This window comes from Papaver somniferum, chromosome 3 (assembly GCF_003573695.1).
Source record: "Papaver somniferum cultivar HN1 chromosome 3, ASM357369v1, whole genome shotgun sequence".
NCBI lineage: Eukaryota > Viridiplantae > Streptophyta > Magnoliopsida > Ranunculales > Papaveraceae > Papaver > Papaver somniferum.
Window position 1 is genome coordinate 88,910,269 of NC_039360.1, and position 15,400 is coordinate 88,925,668.

General features: G+C 37.0%; 1 protein-coding gene across 1 annotated transcript; it reads right to left on the reverse strand.

Annotated features, from left to right (window-relative positions):
• Positions 1-13,060: 13,060 nt before the first annotated feature.
• Positions 13,061-14,758, reverse strand: LOC113361455. The gene is made up of 2 exons (XM_026604700.1): positions 14,632-14,758; positions 13,061-14,228 (listed from the first exon to the last, which is right to left on the reverse strand). Exon 2 carries the CDS (start codon positions 13,935-13,937, stop codon positions 13,353-13,355), a length of 585 nt encoding a protein of 194 aa, XP_026460485.1. The 5' UTR covers positions 13,938-14,228; positions 14,632-14,758; the 3' UTR covers positions 13,061-13,352.
• Positions 14,759-15,400: the final 642 nt, after the last annotated feature.

A 15,400-nucleotide genomic window follows, 5' to 3' on the forward strand; every position in this document is an offset into this window, starting at 1 on the left:
ACGTTTTTGTTGATGAAGTTCCACGGTTCCTTGAGTAGATCTTCGTCGTTGTATGATGAATCGCCATGAAGTCCTTGAGCTCAACTACACTTTTCTATCCTAGTCTGAAACTTAGCTATAATAGACTAGAAATCAAGACTCATAGTTTTGATCACTAACAATGACAAACATGTTTGATATAGCAACGAATGCGAGGTCGACCGATCTATGCTCTAACAATCTCCCCCTTTGTCAATTTTAGTGACAAAACTATTAATACATATGGAATACAAAAAATATAAACTTTAGTGGCTCCTATTCCATAGTCTAATCTTCAACGTTCCTTGAAATCTTCGTCCTTCCAAGTACTCCAATGATCCCAAAGGTTGTAAGTTTAGCACCACCATTGTTGAAGATCCGTAGCTATAACAATGAGAGAAATCGAGATTCTCGATCATTATTATACAGTGTCATAGTATCATTATGTAACATCAAAGTCCAATTGCATCACGACTTTAACAATAATACTATGGTGATATGTATCACTCCCCCTTAGTCAATACTCCATCTCGATCATGGAAACCACTCCCCCTTACACAATGATCCGAAAACCATATGTATTTGTAGTGTGAACTACATTATTTCTCCCCCTTTTTGTCAATAAAATTGGCAAAGGTAAAAGAACGGGATCATAATGAAATTTCCACAAGAGACATTTCATATACTAAAAGAAAAAAGATACATACCAACTTAATTTAGATGCAATCATAAAGCCGAAGCTAAATGCATTCATCAAGGAGTTTTAAGATACAAGATAATTCCTATAAAATTTCACAGCCGCACATCCCGCAAGATATTACCATTAAGCACAAGTTCAAAAGAACTCTCCCCCCATTTGATGTCATTCCCGAAAGAACAACAAGAGCGACCTTAATTTCGAAAGAAAGGAAGGATTTTTTAATTGGACACCAAAAACCATGAAAATGATTTTCTATATCCAAAACTCAATCAAATTAATCACAAGTAAACCCATGATTAATTTAATTGGAATACGCAACTAAATCAAACCACAAAAGTGATCAATTTAATTGATTGTGCTCAACATAAGAAAACTCACGGAGCTATGACTAATATAACCACACGGAGATGACTACCTTAATCGTTCAAATACCCAACATAAGGAAAACCTTACGGAATATACGACTACGTCAACCAATAGAACATGATTAGTATAGCCGTTCATATATTCAACACAAGAACTTGTAGAATATATGAAAAACTCAACTAGATTAATTACAAGAGAACCTATAAGTAATCTAACTGGAATACACAACCAAACTAATCACCGAAGCAATCAATTTAATTGTCAAAAGATTTTGCTTGACAAAAGAAGACTTTCGGAACAAATAACTAAATAACCAATCAAGATGATTAATTTAGTTCAAGAATGCTAAACATATAGCATCTCATGGAACAACCAACAAGGACAATATTAATCGACATAGTTGTAAGGTGCTCAACATAAGATACACAATGGATCCTTCACGGTAAAACATAACAAAATGGATCAATGAAGATCAATACCGTGAATAACATATAAGGATCTATTATATTTTCCATCACTATTTGCATAACGACATAATAGACTTTATCCTTGTCAAACAAAAGATTTCATCCTATTTTCCGTCAAATAAATGACTGCATAGGCATAACTTTTGTAATTGTCAAAAATCCATTCGTCCTTTCATCAATACGAATATCAATTTATGAACGAATTTACTTTTGACACAATATGGGACCTTCAAGTTCACAGACGCAAACAATACATATCCCATAAAAATATTGCAATACTTCAAAACAGATTAATACTGCAATAATATCATCCTCCAAATATTTTTAGAATTTAAAAACCAATAAACCTAAAAAAAATAAACATAAGAAGATGAAAACAAAAATAGCTATGTGTAGTCACAATCTTCGCTATTCAAAGCACTAGTTATTCTTCCAACTCAAAAGAAGACATACTAGGTATCTGAAAATATCCTCAGTTTTCCTTGATAATTTCATACCTCTGAAATGGTCCATCAAAGTATGAGTCACTGATATCCTTGATTATGTTGATTGTAGACACACCATGTTCATAAGTCAGAACATTAACTTTCCGATTAACAGTGCGAGCATAATGACGAGCCTTTGCACAATCAAGGATAACTTTCTTCTGATTTCTGATCAAGATATTCTGAGTACCAAGGATTTTCGCTTGTCCATCAATAAGCTGGTTTATCTGCAATTGAAGGTTAGACAGTTCGTTCTTTACTTCATTCTGAACACGAATCAGATCCTCGACAGATTCTTCAATCCAAGAGTTATACTCTTTTCTTTCAAGCATCTTCTTCAGTATAAAATCTTGACCAGAATCACATCCTTTGAGATCATCCTCAACCATAGGGTTAACTTCTTCTTTGGGAACAATTTCCATAGAGCTCCTTTCTGAAGAAAAATGAAACACGTATAAGAGTTATATATGTTTGTGAATGCCCTGGCTGGAAACCCTAGAGTTCCTTGAGGAGATGCGGACGTTCGTGGACCGACCAAAAGATAAATGGCCCTAAGAGGAAATATTGCACACTGTGCAGCTTTCAAAGATTCTCCATCCCAAAAGGTCATAGTGACAAAATAAAAGGAAATTAGAGAAGAGCATTACATCAAAAAATATACAAGCTAGAGAAAAATAGTACAAAACTTGAGCATCTCTCAAATCCTTATCCTTGTATCTCTCAAGTTAGACACAAGAATAGAACATTCTGTTGTTAAGTAGCAGAGGGAGACATAGTCTCACCATAGGTTCTGAGAGAGTAGCTGTAATTTCCTCCAGGGTATCTTATCTCAGCATTTCTTGTCCTTTCACTACAGCTTCCAGGTAAAAGGGTGCGTCTCGCAGTCCTTCTAGGAATCACTGGTGAGAAACCTTTCTAATAACAAAGTCTAGGACCTCTAGAAATTGGTTCTAGGGGATTTTCCGAAATTGGTCTCCACACACTAGAATTAGATTTACCAAATTTGTTCTTATAAGCACATGACATGCTTTCATTGGTAGTCCGAGAGTTTACAAATGTACTGTAATGATTTCTAGGAGAGAGATCATTTTTATAAGATGCCTGGTTTTCTGTGAAACAGACCTTCACTGTAGCAGTCGTCCGACTATTTAATCCATTGACAGTAGAAAGAAGCAATTTGTGAAGTTCAGAAACACGTTTATTTCTGACAAAACAATGGATAACATAGTGATTTCCTTTTCCACAGAAGGTACAGATTCGTGGAGGAGAAGCAATAACTGGTACTTGTTTAAACTTCATAGCCACCGGAGAAGATTGTAAGTTATGAAAGCTTTTCTTGACACAATCTTCATCTGGAGAAAATTTCAATCTGTACAATAACTCATGAGAATTAGTTTGTGCAGAAGAATTTTTCTTTAAAACAGAGTTTTCCTTTTCCAAGGAATTGCACTGTCCATGGGCTATGACAAGTGATGCTTCAAGTTTCTTTTTCTCAACACGAAGTCTGTCAAGATCAGATGAATGCGTCTTGATCAAACATTTTTCTCTAATTGAGCCTTATTTAACCAGCTTTTCAAGATCACAAATCTTTTCACGCTGTATATTGTTTTCTTGAAGAAGTTTCTCAATTTCCTTAGAGAATGACCCTATAATGTTATAGAGTACCTGTTCACGATCAATAAACTTTTCAAATTCATCAATGAGCTGTACATGATCCTTGAGATCAACAAACTCTGTAGAATTTTTTGAAATTCTGATTAGCTCCTTTTCAGCCTTTGCCATTATGTCCAATGTCTCATTGGAGGAAGAATGACCAATACTAGATGGAACAATCTTCTTACCTCGGGATTCGGAAGAATCATCTAAGGAATGATCCTTTGAGGTATTTCCGAGACACTTGACAAAGTTGACAGCTTTATAAGGCATTTTTGGTATGCGTATGAGTTTCTATCCACAGACTCAGATTGCCACAAACACAGACTCATAAGCTCTTTAACGTGTTTTCCTGCTCTGATACCAATTGAAAAAGCGGGAGTCTAACAACACCACCCAATAATTCGATTAGCAATCTGTATGGACAAACTCCGAAATACTTTGCTAGAGAATCAACTAGACAGTCAGACTCAATCTAGATTAAAGTATCTCAAGGAGTCAATATCTCTCACTTGTTTTGATTTACTCAAGCTAAAACAATGGCGAGTCTTTAATCAAACACAAGGAATAACTTGGACGGTACCAAAGACCAATATCCAAGGATCAATCAATATCAATCAACAACCAAAGGTTGGATTTCCAATTGATGATCTTTACACACAACCTGTATTATTTCAATTATATAAAAAATTTAATGCGGAAAAGAAATAACACATACACCAGAAGTTTTGTTAACGAGGAAACCGCAAATGCAGAAAAACCCCGGGACCTAGTCCAGATTGAATACACACTGTATTAAGCCGCTACAGACACTAGCCTACTCCAAGCTAACTTCGGACTGGACTATAGTTGAACCCCAATCAGTCTCCCACTAATTCAAGGTACAATTGTACTCCTACGCCTCTGATCCCAGCAGGATACTGCGCACTTGATTCCCTTAGCTGATCTCACCCACAACTAAGAGTTGCTGCAACCCAAAATCGCAGACTTGATAATAAACAAATCAGTCTCACACAGAAAAGTCTATCAAAGGATAAATCTGTCTCCCACAGAAAAACCCTAGGTTTTTGTTCCGTCTTAAGATATAAAATCAAGGTGAACAGGAACCAATTGATAATCCAGTCTTATATTCCCGAAGAACAACCTAGATTAATCAATCACCTCTCAACAATCCTTCTTGACTACACAAGCGGTTTATCGAGGAATCACAAACACTGAGACGAAGATGTTTGTGACTTCTTTATCTTGCCTATCGGAGAACTCTCACGATCTCAATCCAATCAATAGATTGTACTCGTACGATAGCAGATGCAAGATCAGATCACACAACTACGATAAAAGTAGTATCGGCCTGGCTTCACAATCCCAATGAAGTCTTTAAGTCGTTAACCTGGTTTTAGAGAAGAAAACCAAAGGTTAAAGGAGAATCGACTCTAGCGAGCGCACTAGTATCACACAGACGTGTGGGTATTAGTTTTGCGCATTGCTAGATGTCTCCTTTATATAGCCTTCAAATCAGGGTTTTGCCTTAGTTACAAAGCAATCCATATTCACTGTTAGATGAAAACCTGATTTAAATTCAAGTTAATATTTCTTAACCGTTAGATTGAAAACTTATCTTGTCACACACTCTTGGGTAGACGTTTACTAGGTTTGTGAAAACCATGCCCAAACGTGTACGTGTATGTTGGTTCAACATAGTAACCCAAAAGGTTAACCATATGAGCAATTCATATTAACCTAGTTCTTCTTCACCATAACTAGTTTAATTGACTCAAATTAACTAGTTAGAGAGTTGTTCAATTGCTATGAGATCTTATGTAACTACACAAGACACAATTGAAACAAAGATGATTCGATTCGATTGAATCGGTTCATGAACTTTATAGCCACAGTTTGCATAAAGCATTCCTTAGTAATTTAAGTTTCATGTTCCGAGCACATCTCTAGATCATAACCACTTAAGCTCACAAACAAGTTCGCGGACTTAAGGCAACCGGCAGAGTTTTCCAAACTCAGCAGAAAATCTCAGCAAAGAGACTTCCGCCAGTTCGCGGACTAGGTTCGCGGACTAAACACGCAAACGAGTTTTTTGAAAATCCCAGCAGAAATTCTCGGTAAGAGAACTTCCGTCAGTTCACGGACTGAGTTCGCAAACTGAGTTCGCGGAGTTGGCAAAGCCAATTCCTCCGGTTTCTCTCAATCAACAAAGTTCGAAAACTTCGGATTAAGGTATACATGGTTATGGAATCTAAACTCTCATTCCAATCATTGAGACATTCTCAGAGGACGTTATATAGACGTTATTCACAGACCGTTTCACGTCAGAGCAATTCTCAAAGTAATTGAAACTTTTCATGACTTTCGTCACTAGGTGAAGATAAACTTGATCAAAAAGAAACGCTTTACCAACACACGATATCGAGAAAAACATAACTAGTGAATACTCAGCTCGAAATGCCAAATGTGTATGATCCAGTGTACATATCATACGACTTTTTGTCTCATAAGAAGTAGGAGATAGAATAGATAGAGTTTTGAGTGATAGATAAGTTCAAGTCTCCATATACCTTTTTGTTGATGAAGTTCCACGGTTCCTTGAGTAGATCTTCGTCGTTGTATGATGAATCCCCATGAAGTCCTTGAGCTCAACTACACTTTTCTTTCCTAGTCTGAGACTTAGCTATAATAGACTAGAAATCAAGACTCATAGTTTTGATCACTAACATTGACAAACATGCTTGATATAGCAACGCATGCGAGGTCGACCGAGCTATGCTCTAACAGGATCAATCTGTCTCCCACAGAAAAACCCTAAAGTTTTTGTTCTGTCTTTTGATAATAATCACGGTGAACAGGAACCAATTGGTAATCCGGTCTTATATTCCCGAAGTACAGCCTAGATTAATCAATCACCTCACAACAATCTTAATTGTATGGTAGCGAAACAAGATGTTGTGGAATCACAAACAATGAGACGAAGATGTTTGTGATTACTTTTTATATCTTTCCTATCAGAGATATCAAATCTCAAGCCAATCAATCTGATTGTACTCGTACGATAGAAGATGCAAGATCAGATCACACAACTACGATAAAAGTAGTATCGGTCTGGCTTCACAATCCCAATGAATTCTTTAAGTCGTTAACCTAGTTTTAGAAGAATAAAACCAAAGGTTAAAGGAGAACCGACTCTAGTACGCAAACTAGTATCACAGGTAAGGTGTGGGGATTATTTTTGCACAATACTAGATGTCTCCTTCATATAGTCTTTCAAATCAGGGTTTTGCCTTGGTAACAAAGCAATCAATATTCACCGTTAGATGAAAACCTGATTTAGATTCAAGCTAATATTTCTCAACCGTTAGATCGAAAACTTAGCTTGTCACACACAAATGAACTACACGCTTCTAGGTTTGTTAACCGTACCCAAACGTCTATATTGTTGGTTCAACAATAGATAACCAAAAGGTTAGCCATATGAGCATTTCATATCAACCATGTTCTTCTTCACCATAACTAGTTCAAATGACTCAAATGAACTAGTTAGAGAGTTGTTCAATTGCAAGGAAATCTTATGTAACTACACAAGACACAATTGAAGCAAAGATGATTTGATTCACTTGAATCGGTTCGTGAACTTTTATAGCCACGGTTTGTAAACTGCATTCCTTAGTCTTTTTAAAGTTTAAGTTCAGAGATCATCTTCAGATATATAACCTTCTTAAGTTCGCACACTAGGTTCGCGGACTTAAGAAACCGGCAGAGTTTATAAACTCCAGCAGAAAATCTCGGCAAGAGACCTTCCGCCGGTGCGCGGACTTAGCTCATGCAAGTAGTTTGTCAACTCCAGCAGAAATTCTCGGGCTTGAGAACTTCGGTAATTCGCGGACTTGGCAACAAGCCATTCTTCCGGTTTCTCTTGATCAACAAAGTTCGCAAACTTTGGTTCAAGGAATAGGACTTATACATAAATGTGTTTCCACAACAATGCTTATGTCCATCATTGGTTATGTAATCTAAACTCTCATTCCAATCATTAAAACATTCTTAGAGGACGTTATATAGTTGTTACACCATTTCTCGTCAAAGAAATTTTCAAGATGATTGAAACATATCATGACTTTCATCACTAGGTAAAGATAAACTTGGTCTAAGCGAAAAGCTTACCAACACATATTTTGAGATATAGAAAGGTGAGGTATACTCGGCTCGAAATACCAAATGTGTATAATCTAAGTATATATATATAGCATACGACTTTTTGTCTCAAGAAGTATGAGATAGAGTAGATAGACTTTTGAGTGAAAGATAAGTTCAAGTCTTCACATACCTTTTTGTCGAGAAGTTCCACCGGTTCCTTGAGTAGTTCTTCTACTTGTATGATGAATCTCCATGAAGTCCTTGAGCACAACTACACTTTCTATCCTATTCCGAGACTTAGCTATAATAGACTAAAAATCAAGACTTATAGTTTTGATCACTAACATTGACAAACATGCTTGAGATAGCAACGCATGCGAGTTCGACCGAGCAATGCTCTAACAATCTCCCCCTTTGTCAATTTTAGTGACAAAACTATCAATACATATGGAATACAAAAAAGATAAAGAAACTTAAGTATCTCCTCTTCCACATGTCTAATCTTCAACATTCCTCGAAATCTTCGTCACTTCCAAGTACTCCAATGATACCAAAGGTTGTATGTTTAGCATCACCGCTGTTGAAGATCTGTAGCTATAACAATGAGAAAGCATCGGCCTCGATCATTGTTATACAGTGTCATATTATTATTACACAGCGTCAAAGTTCAATTGTATCACAATTTCAACAATAATACTATGGTGATATGTATCACTCCCCCTTAGTCAATACTCCATCTCCGATGGAAACCACTCCCCCTTACATAATGACCCGAAGACCATATGTATTTGTAGTGTGAACTACATCAACAATAATATTATGGTGATATGTATCACTCCCCCTTAGTCAATACTCCATCTCACATAGAAACACTCCCCCTTACATAATGACCGAAGACCATATACTTCATCTGGTACATTAACTGGTCTCACAAAAGGCTTGAATCTATCCATCACCTTAAGGATGTTGAAATGAGCCTCATACCCGAAATTTGAACCTTTCCATCAACGTTATTCCTTCAGAGATGTTGCTATAACTTCATCATCAGTTGCACCCTAAGTCGATATTGGTTGACATACCATAATAAATGATTGAATTTGTGTACTGCGTTAGCAATGGAAACATGTCGACAAAACATGTCAATTGAAGTGCGGTTGTTTGGGTTACCAGTTTCTCTGCTGAAATGCTCTTGTATGGTGATCCAATGACTTTGACTAGGACAACCATTCATCCTGCGTTCGTGACCCCTTTTCGGATAGTAGAGTACCAAACCACGACATAGAGATAAATCTTCTTCCAACGTATACTCCGCGGGATTAATGTAAGGTGAAAGCATCTTTCAGAAGAGTTTGGATAAAGAGATTTTTTCCGGCTAGATATGGTAGATGTAAAGATTTATATGAATGTCAATAAACTGGGTTGGGGGTATATATAGTAGGTTGAGCATCGGTCATATTATTCGAACTCTACGTCTAACGGATATTTTTTTAGATGTGAATAATATATAATCATTCACTAACAGTGCACACTTTTCTGAGTAGAAATTAAAATATTGAATTTGATAATTTCAAAACCTGAATCATTTACATTACCCAAACTTAAATATAATACTCAAATCAAATACTAACTCACTGTCGCAGGTATCACGATTGCACTTAGCATGTGCAACAAGTCTGTAAACCGCTAAGTGACCCTAACGGACGAGTGTGGTCTCGTGAGGGTTTACAGAATGATATACCCACAAAATCATTTACATTGGTTCAGCTTCGTTAATCCCCCCCCCCCCCCCCCCCCGTCGTACTATTTCTATCGGATTGTATTCGTCATGGTTGTCCTTCAAAAGTAAGTAACATTCAAAAAACCTGAATTGATGTCCAAACGCCTCATAATAGTCCACTTTCGCATTGTTTTCCTATATGAAACATAGATTAAAAAAAATATTATTTCATAAAAGTAGTGTCCTAAAGACATGTATGTAACTGAAATTTACTTACAGCATCAGTATATGTCTGGCCGGAACAGAGGTTTCGTCGTAGTGGCATAATCATATTAACATATATCCCCACTACTCGCCTTATCGATAAAACCCTATTTTGTATAGAAATCCTAGTTATGTGGTTGGGATTTCCGTGGGTAGCTATAAATTGGCGAAAAACTTCGTCCCACAACTGTGTGGAAGAAATATTCCCTGCCTGATAAACATTTAGCCAACTTCTGATCATGGAAGTATCTTCCTCTTTTGTGAATCTGGACACCATCTTTGCAAAACTAATAACAATTTATAAATACGAATATAAATGTTGAGAATTTAATTATGTATTTGTGGTCGAGGGGACTAGATTTTATAGAAGAAAAGAAGTATGAGATGCAATGATGCGTGTGTTTGCAAACTCGACTTCAATAAGGACGTATCACTGGCCGCATTGGTGTGTGTGGTTTGAAAACTCGACTTTAATGAAGATGTATCACTGCTCGCATTGGTGTATGTGTTTTGAAAACTCGACTTTTATGAAGATGTATCACTACTCGCATTGATGTGTATATTTTAAAAACTCGACTTTTTCTTAGACGTATCACTGGTCGCATTGGTGTGTGTGTTTTGAAAAATTGAGTATGTATCACTGCTCGCATTGATGTGTGTGTTTTAAAAACTCAACTTTTTCTTAGAGTAATCACTGGTCGCATTGGTGTGTGTGTTTTGAAAACTCGACTTTACGTATCACTGCTTGCAGATAATAATTTATCGCTTTATGTGACTGATGAATATTGCTCGAATTTAATAAAACAAGTGGTACAATAATTAAAATAAACAGAACACTAGAATCTAACCGCCTACTAATTAAAATTAAACAAGGGGTAGAATAATTTAAAAACTTGAAATAACTCTAGATTCTAAGATGCAAATAACTTAAACTACTAAGGCGTACATAACGGTAAGTATGCCCCAGATGAATCATAATAAAAAACTTCATCGTCAAAATAACGACCTTCTCGGACTCAGGCATCATATTTGTATTCATTTGGAGTATCTGCAAGTCTATTTCACATTGTTTATTAGCAGCTATTACGTTAGTACCTATTGCTAGCATCCTGAGATGCTCTCTATCTTCCTTCGTGGCATCCATCATTGCTTGCTCTTGTTCCTTTTGCCACTGGAACATTTCATCATTTTGTTTCTACAGAAATCCCAACACCTTATACAAACCATCACTTTGCGCTCTGGCCTTAAGTCTGTTTCGTTTAGACTTGTCTCTTCCTGGACCCCTACCATAGTTATCATCATAAAACCTTCTTCTTCGTAACCCGTCAGAAGAGTCACCAGGGATAGACTGTTAATCTTCAGAAAAACTAATGGGTTCCTCCTCCTCATCATCATCATCCAGTTGGCTTGGTTGTGTTATTCTTTCACGATCAACAATTTCTGGATTGAATTCCTCAAAGTGAAGCTTCAAAATCTGGAATACTTCCTCATGTCTCCATGTCTTTCCATATTTTTGATTTTCCTCGTAATCAATTTTTCCTCTTGTGTACTGTTGCAAAAAATAAATAAAAATCATTAATACCGTGAAAGCGTAACTCCAAATAACAAAGGGTAAAAGTTTTGAAATAAAATAAACTCACCGCAGTTGCAGGTGTGAATCCGCTAGGCATGTTCCTAAAATATCTTCTAACGTGACCAACATATATCTTGATTTCCTTTTTCAAAGTGCTGACTCTTGTCTGCAGGGACTTTTTGCTTCTCACGGGATTACTGAACCATGTTGTTGTGTACTCGGCTTGAATGCACGTCCAAAAATCTCTAGCTTGTTGATATTTTCCCACAACCGGATCACATGTAATCAAAATGTAAGCATTGATTAGTGTGATATCTTCAGAACCTGAGAATTTTGCCATTGTTTTTTACACAAACGAAATACTCAAAATAGATGAAACAAATATAGAAGAGGAAAATTAGATGTTTTAGGTGTGGGTGGTATATGATATTTGGAACTCTATTTATAGTGAATTTGAAAAAATCTGACCGTTATAAAATTCAAATGTAAATTGTTAATACACCGTTAGATCAACAAATTGTTCGTGATCCTACGGATAAGAACACGAGCGTCTAATCGTTACCCGCTGCGAGCGCCAAACGATTTGGCGCCTTCATTTCAACCACTAGATCCTCAACGGATCTCTCCATCTGATGGTCCAAACAGAGTGGCATTTTAACTACTAGATCCTCAACGGATCTCTCCATCTGATGGTCCAAAAAGAGTGGCATTTCAACCACTAGATCCTCAATGGATCTATCCTGGTCCAAAAAGAGTGGCGGATTAATCATTCAAACACCTATTTAAACCCAATTTTGGCACCCAAAATTTTTATACCAAACTCGTAAACATCAATTTTTAAGCTATACTCTGTGTATCCAATTCCTCGCTATTCTGTTCAGGAAGATATTGATCTTGTCAGTATTTATTGTAGAGTTTATGATGAAGTTAGCTACATAGGAAGGGTTCAATACGAAACAGCGTTCTCGAACCATGTTTATAATCAGTTTGTTCATGTTAATGACAATGCTAACCAGAGATCAAAGAATGACATCATGTGTCATATTTCGACTATCAAGAAGAAATGTAGGTTGTTCTGAAAATTTCTTGTTCTGGCAAATGGTGATCGTGCATCGACTCTTGTTCTATATCAAGAAAACCAACGGGCTCATTTTGTGTAATCCAACATCAACGACATATTGGGAAATCGAATCTAACATATAATTACGTCGAAATGTAATTGTTTAATGAGCTATGTAGTAGTTTGATTGTCAGTTGTTTAGTTGTTCAATACTTAAAATTAATCTATTAGTCTGCTTCAAATATCCAAATAATGGATGTATCTAAAACAAAGTTCATGCATAAAGATGAAACAAAGTTTTTTTCAAATTAAAAATAGTGCATTGGAATAAAACAATCCTTAACTCACGGTAAAAATAAACATAACTCTACTGTCCATTTTCATAAAAGGAACCCTTTGACTCCGTGTCATAAACATCCAGATCCGTATCCACATCAGTAGTTCCTTCACCAACAATGAGTAAGGCATCATCGATCACAAGTGCCTGGCATTACCCATCTCTAAGTCCCTAACCGTGAGGTTCCCATATGTGCTTAACTAGGTCTTCATGGAGAAGCCTCCACAGACGAGGGTTGTGAAGAGTTGTTGCAGCGAGTCTGGTTTGGCCGCGTTCGTGGTGTTGGCTCGTTTTCTTCGTACTCGGACCAGTCTTCATCACGATACTCATACTCCACACACATGTTGTGCATTATAACATGCTCTAATCATTGTCTTTACATCAACTTAACTCCAGTAACGTCATGGGTACCTAATCACATCCCATTTCGATTTAAGGCCACCAAATGCACGCTCAATATCCTTCCTCTTTGATGACTGGTATTGATTAAATAATTTTTCCTGTGGTGGAAGATTCTCCTTTGGGCCCTAGAATCCTCCATAAAGGTTGACCAAGGTGGATAGATGCCATCATCCAAGTAGTACCCATAGGTCGTAGTCACGACCGTTGATGCGATAAACACAAGTAGGTGCAACACCATTCAACTCTCTATCAAACAATCCCGACTGTTCCAAAATGTTATTATCGTTGTTGGAGCCGCCCTGACCAAAATAACAATGCCACAACCATCTATCATAGGAAGCAACCGCCTGCAACACATTAGTTGGTTTGTTGTGATGATCTACGTGTTGTCCTGCTGCATCAGTTGGACAACATCTCCACTCCCAGTGAACACAGTCAACACTTCCAAGCATTCCATGAAACCCACGAGCTTCATTTTCTGTTAATAGCCTTCTGGTGTCTTCAATTGTAGGACGACGCATATATCTGTCGTTAAAAACCCAAATAACTGCGTCCATAAACTTCTTAGCATAGTGATAGATAGTGGTTGCGCCCATCTGCGTGTAATCATCTAGGATATCAGCCGGAACACCTTTATCTAGGTGCCTCATCACGGCTAGCAATTCCATGTATGGGCTATGACCAGAGATGTTAGCTGCATCTGTTCGTTGAAGAAAATCCTTATCAAACTCACAATTTTTTTTCCAGTACATTCAGAAATACGCTTCGAGGAAAACCGTCCCTTGAACTCCATCGGCCCATACCTACATCCGGGGTTGAAATAGTCCTGCATCATGTTAGCATCTGCGTCAACACGACGTCTGTGAAAAGATCTTCCGTTCTTTGCCACTTTAGGTTCAGGGTTATGTAAATCATGAGCCTCTTGCATTATGACTTGATATAAGATTGCGACGTCCTAACCAGTTGCATCATCGTCACCTGGAAGAGGTAACCCTTGTATTCATTGTTGCGTGTATTTTTCAACAACCGCCTTCATTGTTCACCTAAAATATGAGTAGCACCAAGGGTTTCCAAACATCATAATAACCTCAACAAATAAAAATTTAATTAGGTATCATTAACATTTGCAACACAAACATCATAAACATATCAAAACAATATATTTACACAACATCTTCAAAACAATGACCATGAACACAACTAATCCAGTTATTAAGATGTCAATTTTTTTGTCAAACTTCCTTTCAAATCCGTTTGCTAAAAAATCTAATTAGAACTCTAATAAAACACTAACTCCATGTACAAATGCATTTCAATTATAAAATTCCAACAATAATATCAATTAAAACCATATAAAAAAAACACAAGCAACACATACGTTGATCTAATTCCAAATCATACATCATAAAAATAAAAATCAAATCAAATCAATGTTGTTCTTCATACCTTGTTATTTTTTATTGATGAAATTTGGGCAAAACATGTTCAAAAGAACCAGAACAACCACAACAAAATACCCCTTCTAATTTCTGTACAATAACTCAAGATGGTCGCAACAATATAACATTCAAAACTCGGTTTTGGAGGAGGAAAAAAAAGGATAAGAGAGAAATGAAAACAGATCGAGCTTCTGTGGTTTTTAGGCGAATCAGATGAGCGTCTAACAATTTGGCGCTATGACCACTTTGACCTGGTCAAGCGCCTAATCATTAGGCACTCTAGGTGGAGCGCCCTATCATTTAGGTCCGACGCCATATGGTTACCCGCTTCCTGTGGGTATCTTGAACAACCATAAAGGCTAGCAGGCCACCTTGAACCACCTTGTATCTTGGAGATCCATAGTGGACCGTCAGCCTAATGGAGTTGGGCAAGGGGTTCAACTTATTTCAATCATGCCCTATGATATAGTTCTCTCTACTCTATTTAGTGTGACTTTCTAACCTTTTTTTTTTGTAGGGATATACGTTAATGCTCATGTGTAGCTGAGACTTTGTTACTGTGTGCCATCATGAGTAGGTCCTCGAAGTAAGAAAAGTTTCTCTTGAATAGGCGCATACCTAATATGAAGGAAGCTGCTTTGGTAAGTGTTTCTACGTACGCTGAATGTCTTGTACATGTGTTAGTTGATCTGTTCTCCATGCTTTGCCCTTAAATGAGATGCATTTGACTAGCGAATATTCAAAGTAGTTTTAACAGTTACTAGGGCGTGGTAATT